A 25,270-nucleotide genomic window follows, 5' to 3' on the forward strand; every position below is an offset into this window, starting at 1 on the left:
ATATATTCCAGCAACAGACAGGAGGCATTTATTAAAAAGAGAACCTGAACTTTACACCAGAACTGTGCTCCCAAGGAAAACAATACACTCACAATTTGAAAACCAAGATTTGGTCATCAACATCCTGACTACTGCAGTATAGTTTTCTCTCTTCTTTGATTCCCTTCCCCCATTCCTTTATTGTGGATAAAGTAACTTGTGTATGTGCATGGACATAATGTGTATCTTTTTTTTTAACTAAATGACTGATGGTATGTTTTGATGAACACCAAATGGAGGTGAGGAGGGGAAAAAATAAACTGGTTCTGTGAAAATATCCCTTTTGTCCATTAGTGGCATGCTCATTCAACTTTTATCTTTATATTCTAGCAAGCTATTTTGCTCTCATTGTTTAACAACAACAACAACAACAAAAAAAAAACCCTCAAGAAATCCTTGGACACCTTGTTTGATTGGATAATTTCAATGTTTTTCTTTTATCATTGTAAAATCAAGGAGGATTTTATAACTTTTTTTGTGTGTAGCTGTTACATGTACAGTAATCTTTATCCCTAGGTAGAGGTAGATTACTATAAAGAAATTAATCCTAGATAGCTTTCCCTTCAAGCCAAACATCTTGTTATTTAAATAAATTTGTTTAAAATTTTAAAAATGCTTAGAGCTGGGAGATGGAATGTCATATTTAATGAACAGCAAGGAAGTCATTTTCACAAGATTGCAGGGTATGGGAACCATGGTTGGATGGGAAAAGAAAATAGGGTTCAAGAAGATTGGAAAGGTAGGAAAAGACCAGAATATAAATAGTCAAACAGAGGGTTTTATATTTGAGTTTGTAGGCAATAGGGAACTGCTGGAATTGATTGAATGGGGCAGAGGAGGGACCGGGACGACAGGGTAGGACATGAACAGAAGGAATACTATACTAAGCAGAAAGATACCAGGATTCTTCATGGCTCAAATAACTAGCTATGTGACCTTGGGCAGGTCACAGCCTCTCCGGGACTCAGTAAAATCAGGGTACTGGGATGGATAATCTGTAGGGTTTTATTCCTTTCTCAAAACCAGTTATTGAAATTTGTTAAATTAGTGACTTTAGATGCCTTATTTCCATCCTTTAGAGAGATTCCAAACTGCCATTTTCCCTTTATATTCTAGCTAAAGACATCAAAAGTTACCCTTAACCCTGAGTCCTTTACTTCTTTCATTACCAAATTTTAATCTTTTTTTTCCTCTCATAATTTCGTCCAAGAATATGATAGAAGGCGGGAGGTGAAAGAATGAGAAGAGTCAAAGGATGGGTGATTTTGGGAACCTGAGTGACTGGGATGATGATGGTCTCATCATCAGAGAAAGGGAAGTTTAGAGGAGAGAGAGAGTTTTTTGGAGGAGAAGACAGCTGGAAGAACAGGATGAGTTCTGTTTTGAGTATGCAGAGAGTCTGAAGTGCTAATGGAGATAGTGATGTCTCACAGGCAATTGGATATGTAATACTAGAATTCAGGAAAGATCCATAGCTGAAAGAGACCCTCAAGATGAGTTAGTCCAGGCCTCTCATTTTTATAGATGGGTAAACAGACCCTGTCTTTAGTACACTGAAATAAAGTGACTTATTCCATTCCTTTCCAAGAGCATTGCTTCATTTTAGCGTGCTTCCACGGACACTTGCTATCAATGATGTCTCTGAGAGCATGTATGTGTATACGTATATGTGTGTATACATGGTTATTGATTTTTAATTGATTAGTTGTGTCCAACTCTTCATGACCCTATTTGGGGTTTTTTTGGCAAAGATACTGGAATGGTTTGCCATTTCCTTCTCCAATTCATTTTACAGATGAGGAAACTGAGGCAAACAGGGCTAAGTGATTTGCCCAGGGTCACACAGCTATTAAGAGTCTGAGGCTGGATTTGAACTCAGGTTTTCCTGATTTGATTATAGGGCCAGCATCCTATCCGCTGTGCGAGCTATTCCTTCTCTTGACCAGCATCATCTTCTGGGGTTTTCTTTATAAAGCCTTTCTGTCCTGGGTTTAAAACTCATTTGAATCAAACCCACTTTTGGATGCTTAATCACCTTGTACATTCAACTGTCAAGAGCGCTGAGTCGGTGGAATCGTGTGGCAAGAAAGAGATGATACCATTTAATGCTGGCAGCATTCTAATGAACACACTTTCACATCATGACTTCAAGGATCTGTAATTTCATCCATGTGGGTACTCCTAAAAATGCAGACAACAGCCCCCTCCATGCCTTGATGAGTTGTCATAGCCAAGACAAAACAACAACAACAACAAAAAAAACCCCAAACCTTCCATTGCCCGGTGACCAACCAGGGCTAGAAAGACTCTATAAGAAAAACCCCAGATTTAATGTAGCTGGTCAAGAAGAAGAGCTTCTTTGTGCTCAGAAGCTCTTGATGACTTCTTCAAAATTAGGCTGGAACTTGGATGACAGATTTGCTGATACATGGGTCATTGTCAGGTCTGTGTTTTTCCATCTTCTCCTATCAGAGTTTGTGGTATCTGGCATTGCCTTTGAGAACCTAGTGTCACTTCAGTGCCATGGCCAAATGTGAAACTAAAGTGCCTATTATGTATAATGCACCTTGCTAAGCACTGGAAATACCAAGGTGAAATAAAACATAGTTCCTGCCCTCTGGGAACTGACTTGCTTAAGAATCCTGAATAACAAACCCAACCCATGGCTCTTTTTAGGGTCTTCATTCCTATCTATGCCAACATCTTAGATCCATTAGTGATGGTCACTGAATTATTTTATTTGTAGCTATTATGGAGTTGAGGACTGGTCTTGTGATTTCATTGGAATGGGGAACTATCTGGTAAGAAAACACCCCCTATACCTAAGTAGGTCAGCAACTTCTTTGCATTTTACATCTTTGGTGAGTTACCTAGTTAGCTGAGAGGTTAAGTGATTTATTTGTCCAAGGTCACACAGCCAGCAGTGTCAGAGGTGGCACTTGAACTCATGTCATCCTGGTTCTGAGGCTGGTAGGTGGATAGAGTATTGGGTGTAGAGTCAGGAAGACCCAAGTTCAAATATGACCTCAGATTGTTATCAGTTGTATGACTATGGGCAAGTCACATAGCTTCAGTCTTTCTGCATTTCCTCAACTGTAAAATGGGGATCATAAGGGCCTACCTCTTCAGGTTGTTATGACATGCTGTTTGTAAAGTGCTTAGCAATGTGCCTGGCATATAGTAGGCACTTAATAAATGTTCTCCCTCCCCTTCTCAATCCACTATAAGTGAATCTTTTACTGTGTACTGAGAACAAAAATAGAAATGTGTGTACCCACTTGGCTTGGAAGTTAAAGAAATTAGTCCAAAGGTCTAAAATAACTAAAGACTTAAAAGGCTTGTATAATTCTTGTTTTTATTTGTATGTGATGATAATCTGGGTCTTTATTCTGTGTGTTTGGGGCAGATGTACTGTTGCTCCCTCCTTTAGTAAAACAAAAAGGCAGAAGGAAGAAGACCTACTCCCTCATTTTACAGATAAGAAAACCACCCCAGGGAGGTTAGAGGGTTCCTTAGCATAAGAAGAAGGGTGAATTGAAACTTTTTTCTTGTTTGAAATATTTAGAATTTCACCTTATGTCTGGGTGGTTCCTCTGAATTTTATTTCTATATTCTACTGTTCAAGCTGTGTTATTCTTCCATAATCTTCCTTTCCCAAGGGCCAAGTTCTCCAACAGCTTTAGCCTCCAACCTCCTTGGACCACTTGTATTCCATCTTCAGTCTTCCTTTGAAGACTTCCCCCCCCCCCCCCCCAGGCAACTGGGGTTAAGTGACTTGCCCAAGGGCACACAGTTACTACAAGTCAAACGTCTCAAACCATTTGAACTCAGGTTCTCCTGACTCCAGCGCTGGTGCTCTACCCAGTGCAACACCTAGCTGCCCACCCCCACCCCCCTTTTTAAATTTTAACTCTTTAAGCTTTAATGGTACTTGGTTGGTTTTACATTTCACAATGCATTCCACAGACTTAGTTCAGGTACAGCTTAAACAGAAATTGAATAAATCTTAATTTGTAATTCCTGGCATAACAGCATTTGATATTTCCAAGCAACAATTTTTTTTCAGCATTAGATTTGGTCCATAGATCCCAAGTGTGTGATGAAATTAACTACAGTAGGTCTGAGAAATGAAGTGTATGTTGTGGACTTTCTATGGGCATGGGGTTATGTTTTATGCTGAAAGTGGATGGTAGTGTTGCTAGAAATATAGTTTCTTTTTCTAGCTTATGTGATTTACAGCTACTCATAGAACCATCAATTCTTAAATATCAAGGACTGTGGGGCAGCTGAAAGGTCTAAGCTTTGTGAAACATTCTCTTGCTTTCTCCCTCTCTTTCTACATATATATGTATGTATATATATTTACATATATTGGCAATTAATAAAATAGTAAAATCACGATACAGCTAGACACATACCAAGAAGGCAAGCTTTTTCCTTTTTGCTTTAGTGGTATGATTTCTTCTAAACATTTCATTTTAGAAAATCTGCATCATTCTACACAGACCATACACAGGGCACAAAATGTGAAAGGGTTCTCCAGTCAGTTCCACCTGCTATACAACTTCATGAAATACAGCAAGACTGCCTCCAATGTACACCTTTCTCAGATCATTGTGTGGGAGCCAGAGCCTCACAAAGGATAAACAAAGATGATTACTGCTGAAGTCTAGACATAGAAGCTTATGATACTTAAGATGATGAAACACATGGCAGTCAAAACAAGTATTTTTCCTCAAACACTGCAGTGCTAAAAAATAAAGAGCTGTGAGACTGCTCTGCAATGTCAAGGCTCCATTCTCCCCTGACACTCGCCATAGAATCCAAATGAAAATTCCCCCCTGAATTCCTAGTGGTATTTATTGCTCAGCTTTGCATTTCAATTCAGGGATTTTTGCTGGGATTTAGCCACAGCATCTTTAACATTCTTATTCACAACTCCTAGATAATGATCAATCTGAGTCTGATGCCTTTCATAAATAACAGGAACACTGAAGGGTGAAATCAGAGCCAGTATCAGAGCCAGTGTCAGGTCATTGAACAAGGCACCAGCACAGGTAAAGATGCACATAAATACTGCAAACTTCAAAGAATCAACTAAATCATCAACTAAGAAGAGGCGTCTGAGTTCTTCGATTGTGCAGTTGACAGGACCAAGCCAGAATTGCGGTTACTTCTGAACCAACGCCTCAGATGACTACACCTTCAGAATCCAAGCAGGCCCCTAAAGGGTGACCATCGGATTTCTGAATTGCTTAGATCACTTCCTTGTACAACCTGAAGATGATAGTCACAGATAGTCAGGCCAAGGCAAAGTATGCTGTCACACTCACAATGCTGAATACCAACGAAAGTAGCAGGAGCAAGATGGCACCAAATATTACTTCTGTCTTCTCAACGTTTCGCCAATAAAGAAGGTCAACAACAGCAGAGCCCGAGGATTCTCTGCACTTGGGCGAAGTGTACAGGGAAGCAGAAAGGGGTGCAGGATCTGGGTGGGAGCCCATGCTGGCTTTTGGGTGGAGCCGGGGACGGGAAAGAAACTCGTCTTCCTCCAGGGACGTGGCAGCGGTGGCGCAGTCGAAGAGGACGGCGAGGAGGGAGAGGACGAGGGCACCGGGCTGGGCTCCCAGCCGGGTTGCCCCTCCGTGGCTTCGGGCGGCGGCGCGGTCAGGGGCCAGGCAGCACCAACTAAATTCTCAAAATCCTGGAATGCGACGGCATTGGCCGGCTGAGGCGCCGCAGTCATTCCAGCCTCTAGCTTCCTCTCCAGCATCTCCAGCTCCTCCAGGAATTCTTCATATTGGCACTAAGCTGTTTCATGCAAGATCAGTGCCAATTACTCTATTAAATGATTTATGTCCTGACCCCTCTCTTGTCTTCCTTACCCGCCCCCCCCTTCCCCATTTACTTTCCTCGAGGCCTTTTTGCTGTATTAGCTGCTACTGACCCAAAGCTAAGCAATCTTCCCTGTCCCAAAAAAGAACCCTTTTAAAACTATCTTTTCTCCCTTTCTGCCCCAACCCTCCCTATTTTACAGTTGATTCTTCCCTTCTTCAATGTCCCCTGTCCCAGTTCTGTCCACTCTTTCCTTTCCTATCTATCCCACTAGCTGCAGTTCCTGGACTGCCTCCTTTGTTTCTACCTGTGTACCCATGCTCCTACGTGTCTGGTGTTTACCCACTGGGTTTTACGACTTTTAATATTCTTTTTTCTGCTGTGCCTTGTGTGCCTTAAGTCTGATGGCTGGAGTGCTTGCAGTTGAGTTTATTTCTTTTAACTCAATGTACTTTCCTCTTGCATTTCCGGGGGCGGGGCGGGCGCTAGGGAGGGAATAGAAGAGGAAAGTAGCAAACTGTTTCTCTCCTCTGCACTCCATATTTGTGTAGACAGTCTCCATTTGTGTGTGTGTTCTATCATCACTTCTGCTGTGTGGGGACTCAGCCTTTGGCTTAAATGCTTCACACGCCCTCCCCACAGTCTATAATCCATTTTATGCATTTCTCCCCAGGAACCCACAGGTTCCTTAGAGGTTCCCCTTTTGTCTCTTTTGGTGTCCCTGAGCCCCTTCAGAGTGATATAGAGTCAAGCGGAATGATTCTCCTACCAGCCATGAATAGGTACATACACTTTCTTGGGCCTCTTTTTCCTCATCTGTAAAATGAGGGGTGTGTGTGTGTGTGTGTGTGTGTGTGTGTGTGTGTGTGTGTGTATGCACGCGCGCTAGATGGCCTCTGTGGTCCCTTCAGCTCTAGTTCTATGATTTGACTAGAGCAAATCCGGGCATCTGTGCTCTGATTCCACTTTGCATTCTGATCTCACTTTAATCATGGCATAATTCAGCTTTTCCAAATCCAGGTTTTTGTACCTTAGTTTCCTCTGTCCCACCCAGGCAACATCCTATGCCTTGCTTTTCTGGGGAAGGTTTGGAAAAGGGTAGGACCATGGATCTGGATACAGGGCAAACACTTTATGGGAAAGGTAATGCTGAGGGGCTTACTTCAGAGGGCTCTCCAATAGTCAGGCCATAGGAGTGTAGGGGCTCTGGGGTGGAATGGGAGAGGTCAGAGTAAGTTAGGGTTGAAGTCTGGCAGGTTTCAGAGGTCCTTAGGTCCCCAGAGCCAAGGAGGGGAAAATAAAGGCAGAATTAACCTGAGATGGGAAAGGAGGTAGGGATGCAGGGGAGAATTATGGGAGCAGAGAGGGCTGGGGCTGCGGCGGGGCTGTTGGGTCTCGACCCAGCCCCCAGGGGAACAGTCAAGGGGCGGGACAAAGCAAGGGGGCCGGGTCGGCTAACTTTTGGCTTGGGGTCCGGGGCGGGCCAAGCCGGCGGTGCATTTAAATTCAGCTGAGCAGCCTCAGCTCTGTAAACTTTCCCGGCTTTCCGGCACTTGCTTCTTCTACTTTAGGGTAGTGGCAGGTCCCCTCATCTGCGCACCATGCGGAGCACTTTAGCTCCTGGCATCTGGCTCCTTCGCGCCTTCTCCAGGGACAGCTGGTGAGTGGGGCTCCGGGGGAGGAGGTGGGGGCCGGTCCTCGGGGCCGGCAATTTGGAGTCTGCAAACGCCGGGCCTCTCCCACCTCTTCCCAGGTATGACTCGCCTTGGCTTGAGAATCTCTGTAGACGTAGCCTTTCGTGGTCCTCTGATAGGTATCTAGGCCGGCTGTCTTAGTAAGACAGTGCGGATCCGCGGCCAGTCTGAGCCCGAGCCTTGAAATTGCAGGGTTGGGACGTGCGGGTGTAGCGCGCTCTGGGAGCGGGTAGTGGAAATCCTCGGGGTGAGGGTGATGGTAATCTAGGCACCCTTCTATTTGATGATTCCCAAGCACATAGGCTACTGTCTTCGAGTCACAACCTACCGGCAGGGAAACTCAGGCTGCAGTGGAAGTGCTTGAGATAGCTTGTTGGAGTTCTGCTCGGCCAGTTTTTTGATGTTTTGGCTTCTGATTGAATAAAACTGTCGAATAGGGGAGGAGGGGTAAGGCGGAGGTGGAGGGTAGATGCAGATGAGACGTGAATTGACTCTCCTGGGAGCCTAGTGTCTATTGATGAGAAGGCAGAAACATCCCAACAGAGCGCAGATTTATCACCCGGTTATGTAGCTCCTGCTTCTCTGCTTGGCCCTCACAACTAATTGCCAGTATTTGGTTAACTCGACTTACTTGGCTCCTCTAGCCACGGGGGATTGGGGAATGGGAAGGACAAATCTATTCCCCCCCCCCCCCCAAAAAAAAGAAGCCATCGTCTACTTGATCAAGCACTAGAAATTGGCTAAGCACAGCAGCCGCAGCAACAGCAGGAGCTCACATTTGTATAATGCTTTAAGGTTTACCGAGTGCTTTCTTCAAAATAAATCCATAAGGTCAATAGTACATTATCCCTGTTTTACTGATGAGGAAGGTGTTCAGAGAATGACTTGTTCAAAATCACACATGTAGCAAAGATCTGAATTCTGCCTCAGGACTCCTGACTCCAAATTTCAGCAACTTTCTTTGTTGTTCAGTAGTTTTTAGTGGTATCTTGACTATTCGTGATCCCATCTGGGGTTTTCTTGGCAAAAGTACTGAAGTGGTTTGCCATTTCTCCAGCTCATTTTATGGATGAAGAAACTGAGGCAAACAGGGTTAAGTGACTTGCCCTGGGTCACACAGCTAATAAGTGTCTGAGTCCAGATTTAAACTCAGGAAGATGAATTTTCCTGACTCCAGGTCGGGCACTATCCCTTGCCCTCCTAGCTGTTCAGCACCTTTCTACTACCCCACATTTGCGTCTCTGGGAAGTAGTAGAACAAGATGTTGGACGAGACTTTCCTGCCAACGCATATGCACATACTGCTCTCTTTTGAGGACCCCTAGTCTTCCACTGTTTCTAAGACCAACTGAATACATCTTCACCTTAGGGAGCTCCTCAGGGTTAGCCAGTCTTCAGATGGTCAAAGTGAGTTGGTCAAATTTCAGAGAAGTATTTAGTCTCACCAGGAGTCAGAGAGATAGGCAGAACTAGGGACTAGTGGCTGGCAAGGTAGGAAGCCACCTCTAGGGAAGACTATGGTTGAATGCAAGGGTTTTACTTACCTTCTAAAGCCCCTGGGTATTTATTTCCTGATCTTAAGTTCTATTTGTTACAGGGAAAAGTCAAATTCTCCAGCAAATGGATTCAGTTTTCAAGGTTTGCTAGGGTGCACAGATCTGGGAACAATCCATAAGCATAGCTAGACAGTTAAAATAAATCCTGGATCCTGCTTTGGGGAAGGTTTACAAGTTAGAAAGAAGCAGATATAATTTTAGAATTAAATGGTATTTGAATTGAGGCCTGACTTTGATCTCACATATACCCAGCCCCTTTGGAAACAGCAATCAATAGGGTTTGGGAACTTGGGTGTGGCAACCCTAGAAGTCTAGAATTGCTATCTAGATCTTTCCATCTGGCTTGATCCCAGGGCTCTTTTGGAAGATAAAACCTACAACCTCAAAAACACTGTAGAGGAAGGTGGAATTTCATTTACTGTTTGGTTTGTTTTTTCATCTCCTGGACTAGGATGGCCCAACCCTGGCAGAAAAATCTGCAGACCAGGAAAAGCCACCTATCCACATTATTTCTATGTGATCATTGGGAGTAAATTGCAGGTTTTTCCATCTATTTCTATCCTTGGAATAAGTCTGGGGACAATCTCTGACATGGGAGCTGGGCCTTTGCTAGGCTTTGTGTAAACACAAATCTAGGGCAGCTTGGTTATTGGCAGATCGTGTTGTACCTCTCTGATCAACTCTGAAATCCAGTGCAGGGAGGCAGAACCTCCAAACCAATAGTAAAGTTATCTTAAATTGAGTGAGTGCCCTGCTGGTCCTATGGCAACTTTGCCTTTTTTCCTTCCTTGGCTTGGGTGGAACGCTGAAGATAGAGTTGATAGGAAAACCTATCCACTAAATTCACTTATCCTCATCAGCATGTCCAGACATTTGAAGGAACAGATAATCTGCAGTGGAGAAGCTTTAGGGTAGAAGAAGAAAAGGAAGGATTTCCTCATAAGATTTTTAAAGGTTGTTTTATAGGATCTCTCTCTGGAGAGCTTTACATATCACAAATATTTAAAGCCTCCTGTGACTATGGACAGGACAGAACCGGGACTGTGAGAGATGCAAACGATAAACACAGTCCCTGTCATTTACATACACCCCCAAAAGATAAAAATATGAGGTAATTCTGCATTGTGCCAAATAAGTGTTATCATAAAAACCCAAGTTTACATAAAACTTTACAGTGATGGAATGTTATACACACCTTGTCCCAGCTGAAACATTATAACACTTTTGTGACAATGCAATACATATTTTATTGCTTCCAGTTTAAGGAAACTGAGATTTAGCTACATTAGCAGCAAAGTCATTGCCACCAAATCCAGAACTCTTTCTTATGATGCTCTCTCATAGTAAGGGTTATGGTGTATGGGCAAAGTTGTCAGCATGAAAGAAGAAATGGAGCCTGAAATGAGGCTAGAAGTTAGCCCTCTGTGAGACCTTATTGCTGAGCTTGCTTCTTTTTTTTTTGCATATAGTAAGGGAGTAATAAAAGTCTTTTGTAGATGAATTTTTATGATTTTTTTAATGAATTTTTTCCCCAGTAGCCTTCCCTCTGTTAAACTCCCAAAGAGCTATCCCATATGACAAATAATATTTTAAAGAAAAAATGGGGAATCAGCAAAACTGACCAATACATTAAAAAAAAATCTAAAGATGTGTGCAGTGTATTAGAAGACCTCCCAGTTCGACAAAGGCAATAGGTGGGGGTGGAGCCTTATATCTCTTTGGAGTCTAGCTTGTTCTTTGTAGTTTTGCAGTATCCACTTTTAATTCTTTTGTGGTTCTTTCCATTTACATTTTTGTAGTTATTGTGTGTATTGTTTGGCTCTGTTTACTTCACTTTGTGTGAGATCATGTAAATCTTTTCCTACTTCTCTGTATTGTTTGTTGTTTCTTGCTGGGGGCGGGTGGGGGTGCACTGGAGAGGAGGGAATAAGCATATAACTCCTGGCACTGTACTCACAATCCTGTGAGGTTGGTGCTATTCTTATCATGCCATTTTACTGCTGAGTAAACTGAGGCCATGAGAAGTTAAGGGACTAGTTCAGGGTTACACCTGTCTGAGGCAAGATTCAAATTTAGTTCTTCCTGACTCCAAATCCAAAACTATCCATTGTGCTACCTAGCTGCCTCTAGCTGAGTGTGCTCCCAAACAACTCCTAGAGGATATAGGGGCCAAGAAAACAGGTACCCCTGGCACCACTTTACAAATATTATCTCATTTGATCCTCACAACAACCCTACCCTGGCCGTGTTACAGTTGAGGAAACTGAGACAGACTAAGGCTGATCACACTAGTAAGTATTTGAAGTTGAATTTGAACTCAGGTCTTCCTAACTCCAGACCCAGTGCTCTATCCACTGTGCCACCTAGCTTTCTCCAGCAGCATGGAAAAATATTTCATTACATCATGTAACACAATTTGTTTACCCACTTCCCCATCAACGATAACTACTTTGGTTCCAGTTCTTTCCTACCACAAAGATGCTGCTCTAAACATTTTGGCTTGTATAGGGACATTATTCTTGTACTTCCTTGAGGTATAAGCTTGTGCTAGAATCTCTGGGTCAAAGGCTGTGGACATTTTAGTCCTTTCATTTGCATAATTCCAAATTGCTTTTCTAAATGTTTGTATTGATTCACAGATCCATCAGTCCCTGAACTTGTGTGCCTCTTTTCCCACAACCCCTCCAACATGGACTATTCCTTTCTTTTTGTCATCTTTGCTAATTTTCTGGGTGTGAAGTAAAGCCCCAGGGTGGTTTTGATGTGTATTTCTCTTATTGTTAGTGATTTGGAGCGCCCTTTCCTATGGCTGTTAATAGTTTGCAATTCTTTTGAGACCTGTTTGTTCATATCTTTGGCCACTAATATACTAGGGAAAAGTGTTTGGGCTTAGTTATAATCTTGTTTATATGTCTTGAATATCCAGTCCTTATTTGAGAAATGTGATATGAAGCCTTTTTTTCCATTTGCTTCCCTTCTTATCTATCGTAGGTGCTTTAAATTTTGTGTAGAACCTTTCAATTTCATATAATCAGTTATCTATTTTAGCTTTGTCAATTTGTTATTTAGCTTGGCCTTTATCCCTTGTTTGGTTAAAAATGCTTGTCCTACCCATAGCTATTTGATCTGCTTCTCTTCTAATTTTTTATGGTATCATTTTTGGAGTTAAGCTCACATAAGCTTTTATAATTTATTTTGGAAGATGTTTTAAGTTATTGGTCTAAGCCTAATTTTTCCGAAATTGCTTTCTCCTTTTTTAAATAGTTTTTTTTTATCAAATAGGGAGTTTTTTCCTAAGTTATTAATGTTTGTTTGTTGGGTTTATTAAACATGGGGTTATTGAATTCCATTGTTTCTCCTTCTCTTGTCTAGATTGTTCCTTTATCCATGTTTTATTTTTAAGCCAACACCAAATGTTTTTCGTGATTGCTGTTTTATATTATAGTTTGAAGTCTAGAAGTGCTAGACCCCCTTTATTCCTGCCTCTTTTCCTCTCAGGTAAATGGCTCTATAAGAAGCATAGGCAAGGTTGCACTGAGAAGGGAGGGAAAACTCTTGATTTTGGAAGAGGGCTGAAGAGCTAAAGGAAAGGTTTGGGGGTGGAAGGGGAAAAGGTAAAGAAAGGCTTGGGTCTAGCCATTCAGTGAATTAAATTTTCTAGGGCAGGAAGAAGATACAGAAGCACTGGGATAAATGTTAATTTGAAGTCTCCAAGCAAAATGTACAGCATCATTTTGTCTCTCTCTCCACTCCTATGTATAAACACCAGAAGCCTTGCTAGGGGTACCTGTTTTCTCGGCTCCTATGTCTTCTAGGAGTTATTTGGGGGCATACCCAGCCACAGGCAGCTAGGTGGCACAGGGGATAGTTTTGGACTTGGAGTCAGGAAGAGCCAAATTTGAATCTTACCTCAGACAGGTGTAACCCTGGACTAGTCCCTTAAATTCTCATAGTCTCGGTTTACTCATCAGTATAATGGGCACTATAAGAATAGCACCTACCTCACAGGGTTATGGTAAGATAGCAAATATAAAACTCTTTGCAAACCTAGCTATTCAAGTAAATACTAGTTATCTGTCTCATCTTCATTTTATTCATTTGTTCATTCCACAAGTATTCGTGACTTCTCTAATGTGCTAAAACTGGGGGTGGGGGAGGGGTTGGGGGAAGTGTTAAAGAAATGCATATGTCCATAGTTCCTGCCTTCTAAGTTACCTTCTAGTAGAGGAAGTAACATTTACATTTAAATTACTGCTATACAAAGGGGAATGTAGTAAGTAGCACCGGGATGTATATACTATGCCATAGGGGAATTCAGAGGAGGTAAAGACCATTTCTCTTTGCTGACTTTTGAATTGTGCTATTGAGGATTAATAGAATTTTAGTATTTGGAAATATGGTATGAGAAATTGGAGGGGTGTGGGTTACTAAAAGGTAACCATGCTGGCCTAGGGAGTGGCATGCCCCAAGCCCCAGAGGTTGCAAATGCCAGATGTGTGTAGGAAAAGGCTGGAAGCTGAGTTTCAGTGTAGTTTGTAGGGTTATTTTATGGCAGTGTTAGAACCTGGAAAGAAAGATTGGTTGGAATCTGATTGTGGAATGTCCTCCACTATGCAGGAGTATTAGAACCAGTTAAGGTCAGAGTTAACATTCAAACGCTTCTTTCCAAGAAGGTTTCCCCTGTTATACTTTCCCTGGAGATGTGGAGATCATCTGTATGTAAATGATGCTCACCTGGGGCAGGTGGACAGTTTCTGATCATCTGATCATCCATGTTTTAGGTCTCTATGTTAGGTGGCATCTAGTCTCAGCTGTGAGAGCCTTAGTACCCAGATGGGGTGATTGATGGCACCTCAGTTATTATCTGGGAGGAACAGAAGACCTTGGTATTCATTAATATTGAGCCTGACTGGCTGCCTGCCTGCCACAGGGTGAGCTGGTTGGAATGCCTCTGAAGATCTGTGTGGTTGATATTTGTGTGTCTTTTTGGCCTATGCCTCGCTCAGTGAATTTCACTGAGTTCAGCAGTAAAAGGAAGGGGGAAGAAGGTAAGATAGACACAGCTAGAGGCTGGAAATGCCCATTTTAACTGTCTTCTTCAGAGAAGGTCAGGGCTGGGCAGTTGATGTAAATGAATCTGTTTTCTGAAAGCCTGAATACTGAATCTCATTTCATCTCAGAGGAAGCAGATAAGAGCCATACTGGTTTCCTCTCTGATTTCTGTGGTCATTTTGAAGATCACAGGATCATAGATTCAGGACTAGAAGGAACCCTAGATGTCATCTGCTCCAACTCCCTCATTTTACAGATGAAGAAACTTAGGCCCAGAGAGGGCCTTGCCTGAGGTAACTTGCCTGAGGTTACAGAGCCAATAAGTGGTAGAGTTGGAATTTAAGCCTCAGTCCTTAGACTCCCAAGTCTTGCATTCTTTTCAGGACACAGCATTGCCTAATTGATAAGGCCTTGCTAATGCTTGGCCTAGGTGTTCCCACAATCATGGGGTCCTCTGAAGATGCAGGAGAGGGACTTCTTCTGGCTAGATTTCCACAAGAAAAGATGGAAAGGCTGATGGGCTTATGGCTCATGGATATGACAGCATCCCCAGCACCCCAACTCTTGTGATTGAAGGAGGTCATTTCCATCAGCTGCCTCCTGTACTTCCTCTCCTCTCCTCCCCGCCCCCCCCCCCAGCTTCCTGTTTTCTATTCCACTCAGCATAGAGGTTCATATACATAAATGTGTGAGGCCTCACAACTAGTTGTGGAAGCAGGGGGTGGGGACTGACCATGTGGTATACCCTGTCCAGTCAGACCTTAAGGAAAAGCAGTCTTAATTTAATTGTGAAAGTTGATGGCTCTCTCTTCTGTAATGAGAGTGGAGAGGAGATTGAGCAGAATCAGAATGGCAGTGGAATTGCTGAAGACAGATCAGGAGCCCCAGGGCTAGGGAGATTGGGGTGGGGGTGGGGGTGTCAGGGAAGGCACTGGGAACTGTGGTTATCTTCCTTTGACATCTGCCTTTTTGCCTCTTCTTGGAACTTGAGTAGGTTCTTAAGAAATGATAAAAAATGAGTAAATAAATAAATGAATGAATGCATAAGCCCTCCTCTGGACAGATAACGATTTTAATCAAATTCAACTGGCAAGGTGTCATGTTAAGGAGTGGGAGTAAAAGGCAAAAATGAAACAGTCGTTGTGAACTTTCTTTCTCCTAGGATGATGATGATGGTGATGGTGAAAACAATAAAAATGATGATAATAATAACTACACATTTCTATTGTGTTTGGGGGCAGCTAGATGGTGCAGTGGATAGTGTGCTGAGACAAGTCAGGAAGGCTCATCTTTGTAAATTAAAATCTGGCTTCAGGTACTAGCTGTGTGACCCTGTACTAGTCACTTAACCCTGTTTGCCTCAGTTTCCTCATCTGTAAAATGAACTGGCAAACCACTCCAGTATCTTTGCCTAGAAAATCCCAAATGGGGTCACTAAAGAGTTGGACACAACTGAACAATAACAAATTGTGTTTTGAGGTTAGCAAAATATTTTCTTTACAGCAATCCTATGAGGTAGGTAGTGAAGATCCATTTTTTTAGATGAGGCCAATGAGGTTGAGACTGTGGCTTGCTCATGGCCATACATGTATCCTATAACCAGAAAGCAGGCTTTAGTGCTTTTCCTCTTCAAACTGGCTTTTATTTATTTTGTGTGTATTCCATATATATTTATATATGTTGTATGTGTTGTATCCCCCATTACAATGTCTGCTTTGAGAGTTGGAGCATTTCTGTCATTATATCCCCAGCTCTTAACACAACATCTGGCACATAGCTTAATAAATGCTTGTTGTGAGAATGCTTTTCATTTGAGAACTTTTCTATTACACCATGGTAGGGAGATTTGAGTATAGTGTATGTGCTGGGACAGGAGAGAAGGCTCACATAGCTTAGAGTTTAGAGCTTAGATTTCCACAGAATTCTGAAAAGGATCTTAAGAGGTCATCTCCTGGCCTCAAGACAAAATAATCATTTCTAGTTCTTTAAATTTTTCCTCACTGGTGGTGCAGGAAGTTAGGAAGACCTGAATTTGAATCCTTCCTCAGACATTTACTAGTTGTGTGCTCCTGGGCAAGTCACTTAACCTTTGCCTGCTTCCATTTGCTTATCTGTAATGTACGACTAATACTAATTAAAACTCTATATAATTCTAGCTGTTGCTGTTGTTGTCACTGTAATTATTTTCCTTGCTTTCCTGTCAACCTACTTAAAAGAATCTTGAATTCTCTTTCTGGGAAAGGCTGGCCTTTTTTTGTCTAACCTGGTTCTGTGTGCCATAGGAATAGATAGGACACAAGAGTTCTGGTTAGGAGAAGAGAAAGGGTGACTAACTGAGCATACTCTGGGCTGATTGTCCCAAAAAGGTCTTGTACATTTTACCAGGGCTGCCTTTTCAGTCCTCATCTGGCCTGGCCTGGCCTGGCTGGCCTGGCTTTAGAAGAATCATTCTGAGAATTTTGGATTTTGAATTGGAAGAGACTTTAGACATAATCTAGTCCAGGGGTAGGGAACCTGCAGCCTTGAGGCCACATGTGGCCCTCTAGGTCCTCAAGTGTAGCCCTTTGAATCCAAACTTCACAAAACAGATTCTCCTAATAAAAGGATTTGTTCTGTAACACTTGGACTCGGTCAAAAGGCTGCACCCAAGGACCTAGAAGGCCACATGTGGCCTCGAGGCCATAGGTTCCCCAGCCCTGATCTAGTCCAACCCTTTCATTTTATAGATAAGGAAACTGAGGCCCAGAGAGGTGGAAGAACTTGCCCAAGGTCTTGCAGCTCCTAAGTCACAAAGCCTGTATTTAGATTCTGAATTCAATCCTGTTTCCACTTTATTGGACTGGTGAGCTAAAGGTTGGGCCACCAGTTCCGCTTGTCTTCCAAGGTTTGCTTTAGTCTATGCTATAATTTTTACCACCTCTCCCTCCCTCCCCCCCAACCTCTCTTTAGGAAGCTATTCTGGTTGACCCTGCGGCTTAGTAGGCAGAGCTTTATCAGAACTCAGCCTTGCATCTCTTCTTTCTAGTTTCTAGAATTGCTCACTACTGGAATAGGTACACCTATGGACAGGTCACAGAGTTAATTTCCTCTCTGGCATTTGCCCAGGTCTCTTGCAGCCATGTTTACCTGTGCCTGGCACATGTCTACTCAGCCTCCACTGCTAGGAACTATAGGAGTGGACCCTCATCAGTGGCAGCTGTTTCCAGTCTCTTCACTCTTCAGTGCCGTGGGCATCCCTGGCTATTATGCTGCCTGGGGGGGACTATAGCAAGCATGTCCCTGGAGGAAGGGAGAAAGATTTGAGATACTGGCAGAGCTGACCAGGTGACAGAAGGTGGTTAAGGAATCTAGCTAGGAGAGCCAGCTTAACTTGCCCAGGCCCTAGGGCAACTGAGTCTGTTCTCCCCCCACTCACTTCTACCCTCCCTAATCTCCTGGGATCAAGGTCCCTTCTCTCTGTTACTTTGAGACAGATTGTTCTTCTTGCCCCAACTCCAGAAACATTCCTAGTGCAAAGTCTTAAGCAGAATGATAAAATGATTTCATTTCTAGAACTAGAAAGTTGGATTGTCAGCTTATAATTTGTAAACAGCCAAGTTACCCCTATATCTGACTGGAATATTCAGTAACTCTTAGTTCTAGGGTTACTGGGGGTGTGGAGGAGGAAGGAGATAAAGCTTACAAAACACTAAGGGTCATGGAGTATGGCTTGACCTAGTAATGTATTGGCACTTGTGTGGCTTTACCCTAGGCCCTGTGTCCTACTTAGGGAAGAACCCATTGGGTCCTAGACAAACTTCCCACTATTCTTAGCAGTCCTGTAGGAGCTTTCTAGCCCATGGTTGTCTACATTTTGGGTTCTTCTTTTCTTTGACAATATTTGGGGAGTCTGCTTTCTCTGAGTCAAAATAGGAGTGAAACCTGTGGTGCTTCATTTTGTTAGAGGGAATGAGCCAGCTTTACTTCTTTTGAATTAAAAAGCCAGTCTAACAGCCAGCGGCCATATCCTGACTCAACTTTCATTCCTTACCTCCAGCCTAACCAAGACCTCCTTCCATGATCACTCTTTATCTTCAGTATCTTGACTTCTCTCCCTTCCAAGTAGCCTGGCTTTCAGAGGCAGAACGGGAATGGGAAGAGAATTGAACACATGGTCAGGAGATCTAGATTCTTAGCTTGGCTTTGCAGTTAACTTGCTGTGTGAGCCTAATGCAAGTTACTCCCCGGGACTTAGTTTCCATGTTCATGAGTGAGGTAATTGAATTAGCTTATTTCCGTGGTTGCTTCTAGCTTTAAACTTTCTAAATTCCTAGGAGAGACCAATCATGAGGCCAGACAGGAAGCCTTAAGGACCAGAAAGGGAATGTAGGAGACCCAGTTACAAAGTATGTGTAATCATGAGGCCTCAGGTCACATTGCAAGTAAGTTGTCTCTGATGTCAGGTTCTACAGTGGTGGTGGTAGGTGGTAGGACTGTAGGGTCATAGATTTAAGAGCTAGTAAGGGGCTTAGAGGTTATGCCCAGAAAGGTAAAGTGACTTGCAGAAGATCTAGGTGTGTGCTGGTAAATATTTAACAACTGTCTTGGGGGAAAAATCTACACACAGTCTGATTATTAACATTTTGTCCATTGCTTTCTAAAGTTTAGAGGGTCGACAACAAATAAAATAATTCACTGATTTGTAGCCTTTACTGTTTCCGAGGTGTAAGCAGTCACGCTGCAAATTTAACAATCAGCTCTATTTTGAGCTGGCACCTGTACCCCCTGCTAAGGTCAAACAGTAAGTGGCAGAAGCAGGATTTTAACGGAGCTCCTCTAATCCTGTCCTTGGGGTTCCTTTTAGGGGAGGACCTAACTCTTGACTGTTCTGTAACACTTGGTTTTGACCATATCTAATGGTTGTAGTAAGCCCTGCCAGCCATAAACCCCTCAATCCAGGTTTATAATTGTCCCCATTGCTCCTGGTGGGGCTGAGAGGGTGATGAGTCAGTCAGTCAACATTGATTATAGACTTATTTGTCAAAAGTATGCATCTTGCCCCTTTGTCTCCAGAAGAGGGGTAGTGATGTCCATAGTATTGGGAGTGGGAACTTTCTAGGAAGCTGTCTCCATTACATAGTTGGAAAGAAGTCTGCTTGGCCTCCTATGAGAGATTGATGTAGAAGAGAATGCTAAGGCTCCTTAAGCAATACTGAATGGAAGAGGCAGTCCTTCTGTCCTGAAGTCATGCCATGTGGAACCACGACACCAACATCCACTGGGATATCTGTGCTAGAGCCTTACATCACTCTGCTTAGAGCTAGAGGAGAAGTGAAGGATGTCATGGAATCGGAAATGTAGGAAGCAGAGATGGTCTAAAATGTATACTGAGGAGGAAAAAATCCTGGTGACTGGGGTTGCAGCAGGAGCGGCAAGGGGGGGAGGGACTAATATATAGTCTTCCTCACAGTGTAGGAACAGCAGAAATCATATCAGAGACAAACCTAGTAGTATTGTGTTTTGCATCTATCCAGTATACTTATGTACTATTGCATAATATAATTGTCCTTCTTTGTGTTTTTTGTCCATACTTGGACTATAAGCTCTATGAGGGTCTTACCCAAATTTGTGTCTTCCCTGGAACATGTTGTATACATATGTGTACACATGTGCACACATGCTTAATAAATGTTTACTAACAGATAATAATAGACACCAGGACTCCCAGTGTAGCTTATATTGGAGTAGGATTGGTTGGTTGGTTGTCCTTTGTTCTCAAAGGGGACTGAAATGACATCACTATATTAGAGTCAAGTTATAGTGTGTCTGACTGGCTGATCAGACCAATACAGACTTGGAATGCTCTACCAAAGGTTGGGCACAAATAGTCCATGTGAACATCTGGAGTAGATTGTCTATAAATTTATACATCCCACATTTCTTTTGAGCTGCTTCAATTCTGCTTTGCTCACCTTCTCTGATGAGGGCATGCCCTGCTCAGTGATCCTGTGCCAGTGTCTCCTATGTCACACAATCAATTCTAAAGTTCTTAAGGGAGACCTTGAGAGTGTCTTTGTATTGCTTTTTCCAACCACCATGTGAGCACTTGCCCTGTTTGAGTTCTCCATAAAATAGTCTTTTAGGCTAGCATATGCTTGGCATTTGAGCATCATGGCCAGCCCATTGTAGTTGCTCTCTCTGCACTACTTCTGAGGATATACACATTGATAATGATCTTGATGCATGCATTGTCAGAGATAGCTCATTGTTGAAAGTCTCTAAAGGAAAAGTGTGGGAGGGAAGAGGTATTAGACTGAATTCTGAACTGAAGGTCTACAGAGCCGTTGTGCTAACCTCATTGTTGTATGCCTGTGAAACCTGGACAGTATATCAACGCCATGCCAGGAAACTGAATCGCTTCCATTTGAATTGTCTTTGGAGGATTCTGAAGATCACCTGGCGGGATAAGATACCAGTAATAGACCAGGAATAGGGATGTATAAAAGTGGGCAAAGGCTCCTTCATCAGAAGGGTCCAGGTGAGTCCAGGCTCAGTTCAGCGTCAACAGAGACAAATCTAGGGGAAATGAATATAATTTGTCCTTTCTGAAAGACTCCTAGGTAAAGGGCTTGCCAGGCCCAACTCAGCTGACACAGTAAGCTTCTGCATAGTATAGTGGAAAGAACATAGACTCTGGAGTCAGAGGACCTGGGTTCAAGTTCACCTCTCATACTTACTTGTCTGACCTTGACCAGTCACTTAACATCTCTGGTATCATAGGATCATGTATTTAGAGCTGGTAGCACCCTCAAGGCCATTGAGTCTAACCTCATTTTGTAGATGTGGGTTTCAGTTTCCTCATTTATAAAATGAAGAGGTTAGACTAGATGACTGCTAAAGTCCCTTCTAGATCTACTATGATGAGGCTAAGATAATATTGAGAAATAGTCCTATGCTGGCCTCCTTCATGTTTCTGGAACAAGACTCTCCATCTCCTACTTTTGGGCAATTTCACTGGCTGTTTCCTATATGTGGAATGCTCTCCTTCCTTTCTGCTTCCTGGCTTCCCTGGCTTCCTTCAAGTCCCAGCTAAAATCCCACCTTCGACAGGAAGCATTTCTTGATGCCCTTTAATTCCTGTGCCTTCCCTCTGTTGATTACTTCCAAATTATCTTGCATATAGCTTGTTCCTAGATAGTCGTTTGCATGTTGTCTCTCCCATTAGACCAGGAACTCCTTAAGAGCAGGTGCTGTTCTTTAACTTTCTTTATATTCCCAATGCTTAGCACACCGTCTGGCACATTTTAGGTACTTAATAAATATTTATTGATTGAATGATTTGTATAGTATTTTAATGTTTTTTTCTTTTGAGACTAGGTCTCTTTTTCTCACCCAGGCTGGAAGGTACGGTGGCCCCTGACAGCCCAATCCCACTGCTAATTGTCATGAAAGCTTTGATTTGCTGGGTTTCCAAATTGGGCTGGTTTGCCCCTCCTTAAACAGCCTGATGGTTCCTCCCCAATTCTACTCTTGAAGGGTATGTGGGATGAAAAACCCTCACCAATTAAAAAAGTTAATTTTTAATAAGGATCCATCTCAGGGTGGGAACAGAAATAAAATTTTATTCAATTCTCGAGAGAATAGGGCGTCCTCTGCTAGAACAGATCTAGCAAGGGGAGGCCCCATACAAGGGGCAAAGCATCAATAATTATACCTAACTCAAGAGAATTCCCGCCCACCTCTGACCCTTCTTACCATTGGCTGGGAGGCGGGCTTACAATCTGAGCACGAAAAACTAAGACAAAGAACCGGGAAATCAAGGCACAGAAACTCCAATTCCCATTCCCTTAGTTAATGATTACAACTGAGGTGACATCTATAAATCTGAAGAAGGAGAATAGGATAAGGGGAGGGGGAGACCCTCTCCATTCTTCTATGGTACTTTTACAGTAAAGGAAAGCAGGTCGCAGTGACCCTATTCTTACTGAGCAAATCTTTAAACCAGAACCAGAAGAAAGAACAAAAAGTTTCAGGGTAAACTTTCCTAAGGCTGAGCAATCAGACTCTCACAGCCTCAGCAGAATTTTCCACTTCCTTATTTCCCTATTTCTTGATTTTTAAACATTTCTAAGTATAGATGTGAATAGACATAGATATATATTTATACACATATATATTCCCTGTGAAGTCTTCACATTTTGTTTTCTTACTACCTCACACAAAGGGTTACTGTTTTGGGGCTAGCCTTAGTGCAGACACCCAATTGGCTTTGGCCTATCACAACTCAGAATTCCTGAGTTCAAGTGATCCACCAGCTTTCGTCTCCCCCAGGACCAGAGATTATAAGCATGTACCACCGTACCAAGCTATTTTAACTTTTAAAAATACTTTCATATACAGTATAATCTCTTATTTAATTCTTACACTATGAACTATAACACTGAGAGGTTATGAGACTTGTCTAAACTCTCACAGTCAGTTAGCAGAGAGCAAGACTCTTCAAGGTCTTTAGATCCCCTTAGGTACTTTTTACCACTGGACTGCATTTTTCCTTTGCCTGTGTGTCCTCTCAAGGAGTCCAGCCAGGTATCCCATTCACATTCACTTTGGGGTACCACCTTGGACTTTGGAGGAAAGTGCACAGGAGGCAGTGTGAGTCCTTCCCTTGGACTTCTTGGGGCACCATTGCCAGTCTAGTAACTGATGAGGTGCCATTTTGTGGGAGTCCACAACATTTTGTCATCAGTTCAATTCAGCCAGCATTTTTAAGTGCCTGCCTACTGTTATACAAGATACTTCATTTGTCTCTTCACTTTGCCTTTTAATTGGCTATCTACCATGCCTGGAATTCTCTCCCTCCTCATCCCTGACTTTTGGCTTCTTTCAAGTTTCAGCCAAATTCCCACCTTCTGAAGGAAGTCTTTCCCAGTCCTTAATGTTAGTGCTTTGATGTTATTTCCATTTGATCCTGTATGTATCTTGTTTGTACATAGTTGTTTGCGTGTTCTCCCTTCCCCTACCACTCCCCATTAGAGTGTTAGCCCCTTGAGGACAAGAACTGTTTTGCTTTGCGTTGTATCTACAGAACTTAGAGCATTGCTTGGTACATAGTAGGGCATTTAATAAATGTTTGTTGTTTACCTCTCATTTCTATCTTTTTTTCTTACATAAACCCAATATCTCTATTAACCTCTGTGTCAAAATCCCTCTTAAAAGTCCTCCTAACAAACAAGTACAGTCAAGTAAAAGAAATTTACATATTGACATGTCTTAATATGCATTCCCCATTCTCTACCTCTAGTCTATCACCTCTCTGCAAAGAAGTGAGAAGCATGCTTCATCTTCACCCTTCTGGAGTTGTGATTGGTCATTGCATAACTCAGAATCCTTCTGTTTTTCAAAGTAGTTTTTCTTTACATTACTGTAGTTATATAAATCATTCTCCTGGTTCTACTCACTTAACTATTTCTCAATCCATGGTTCTCTGAGTTTCCCATGCATCATTTCATATGACATAGTAGTATTCCATTACAGTCATATAACATAATTTGTTCAGCCCAATTGATGGGCACCTACTTTGTTTTCAGATCTTTGCTGCAATAAGAAGTGCTGTTATAAATATTTTTGTACATCTGTGTCCTATCCCTGTATTACCCTGTCATAATAGGCTTAGCAGGGGTATTGCTGATTCAAAGGGTATACATGATTTCAATTCCTTATATTTTAGAAATGAGACATTTATCAGAGAAACTTATTGCCAAGATTTTTTCCTTAATTATTTCCCTTCTAATTTTGGTTGTATTGGATTTGTTTGTCTAGGCCTCACTTTTTGATGGATATTAATAAATTGGAACCTGTCCAAAGTAGGGCAACAAGGATGGTGGGAGGCGTTGAGCCCATGTTATATAAGAATCAGTTAAATGAACTTGGGACCTTTAGCTGTGAGAAGAGACAACCTCAAGTATTTGAAGTATGTGGAAAAGAGATCAGAAATTCAATCAATGAACACTTACATGTGCGGCACTGTGTTCTATGGATAGAAAGAATAACCAGAAATAGTCTTTGCCCTCAAGAAATGTAAATTGTAGTGAAGGTGGGGTAGGATGGAAGAATATGTGAATAACTAGATACATAAAAGATACATACTGAATATCTGCAAGGAAATCTCTGAAGGCACTGGTAGCTGGGGGGAACCAGGAGAGACTTCTTGTAGAAGCTGAGATGTGAAAGAAAGCTAAGAAATTTAAGAAACTGCCTCAGTCCAGTTTTGTCTGGTCAAGTATCTGAATCTCCCTAGTAGCAATAGAAGCACACACTAATGATCATTACTGTCACAAAATGAAACCATGCAAAATTATTGCTTGTTTCTGCAATACTCTTAAGTAGGGGGAGAAAGACCTTGGTGACTGGGAGGGTAATGGTACAATGAACAGAAAGAGCAAAGTTAGGGGGGAAGGCAGGTTTTTTTTTTGTGGGGGAAAGAGGAAGATAAAATGTTCACAACATTTACCAAGTGATTTCTTCACAACAACCCTGCGGGGTAGGTTATACAAGAGTGTTTGTTTTCGTTTTATAGGTGAAGAAACTGAGGTTCAAACAGGTAAGTGCCTTGCCCATGGTCACACAACTACTGAGTGTTGGAGGCAAGATTCAAACCCAAATCACTTCTGCTTCCAAGTCCAAGTCCAGAGATTTCCCCATCAGGTCACAAAGTTTTCCAAGGATTTGCTCCCCCTCCTTAGATTCTTAAGGTAGTTGTGGTCATGACCTTTGCTCTCCTTGGTCCCTCCTTTTGTCCTAGTTTGGGTTCCTTGGGGCTGAGCTCTGTCACCTCCTCCCCCTCCTCAATGCACACTAATTGCATATGCCGGGCGCTGTCCTGTGAGACTGGGATGTAAAGAGGCTGACCACCCAGAGTATAAGAGAGTTCTTGCCCTGGAGGGGCTTGTAATTGAGTGGAGAAAAGAAAGATGCAGGCAGGTACTTGAGAAATGCCAGATGAATGAAACTGACAATAAATGTTATTGGAACTTCAGAAGAGGAACGAATTGCTGAGGGAAGGCTTCATGTAGAACGTGGGATTTGAAGAAAGGGTAGTATAACCAGGAGAGCA

At 42.5% G+C, this 25,270-nt stretch overlaps 1 protein-coding gene and 1 pseudogene across 1 annotated transcript in view; one reads left to right on the plus strand and one right to left on the minus strand.

Annotated features, from left to right (window-relative positions):
• Positions 1-4,898: 4,898 nt before the first annotated feature.
• Positions 4,899-6,196, minus strand: LOC118836839 (annotated as a pseudogene).
• A 1,282-nt stretch (positions 6,197-7,478) lies between these two features.
• LOC118838684 (glucose-6-phosphate exchanger SLC37A2-like) overlaps positions 7,479-25,270 on the plus strand; it is a 36,657-nt gene continuing 18,865 nt past the window's right edge. Inside the window, exon 1 of the mRNA XM_036746039.1 lies at positions 7,479-7,537. Coding sequence (XP_036601934.1) covers positions 7,479-7,537 — 59 coding nt within the window. The remainder of the gene's footprint in view (positions 7,538-25,270) is intronic.

Source organism: Trichosurus vulpecula, chromosome 2, assembly GCF_011100635.1.
Source record: "Trichosurus vulpecula isolate mTriVul1 chromosome 2, mTriVul1.pri, whole genome shotgun sequence".
Taxonomy (NCBI): domain Eukaryota; kingdom Metazoa; phylum Chordata; class Mammalia; order Diprotodontia; family Phalangeridae; genus Trichosurus; species Trichosurus vulpecula.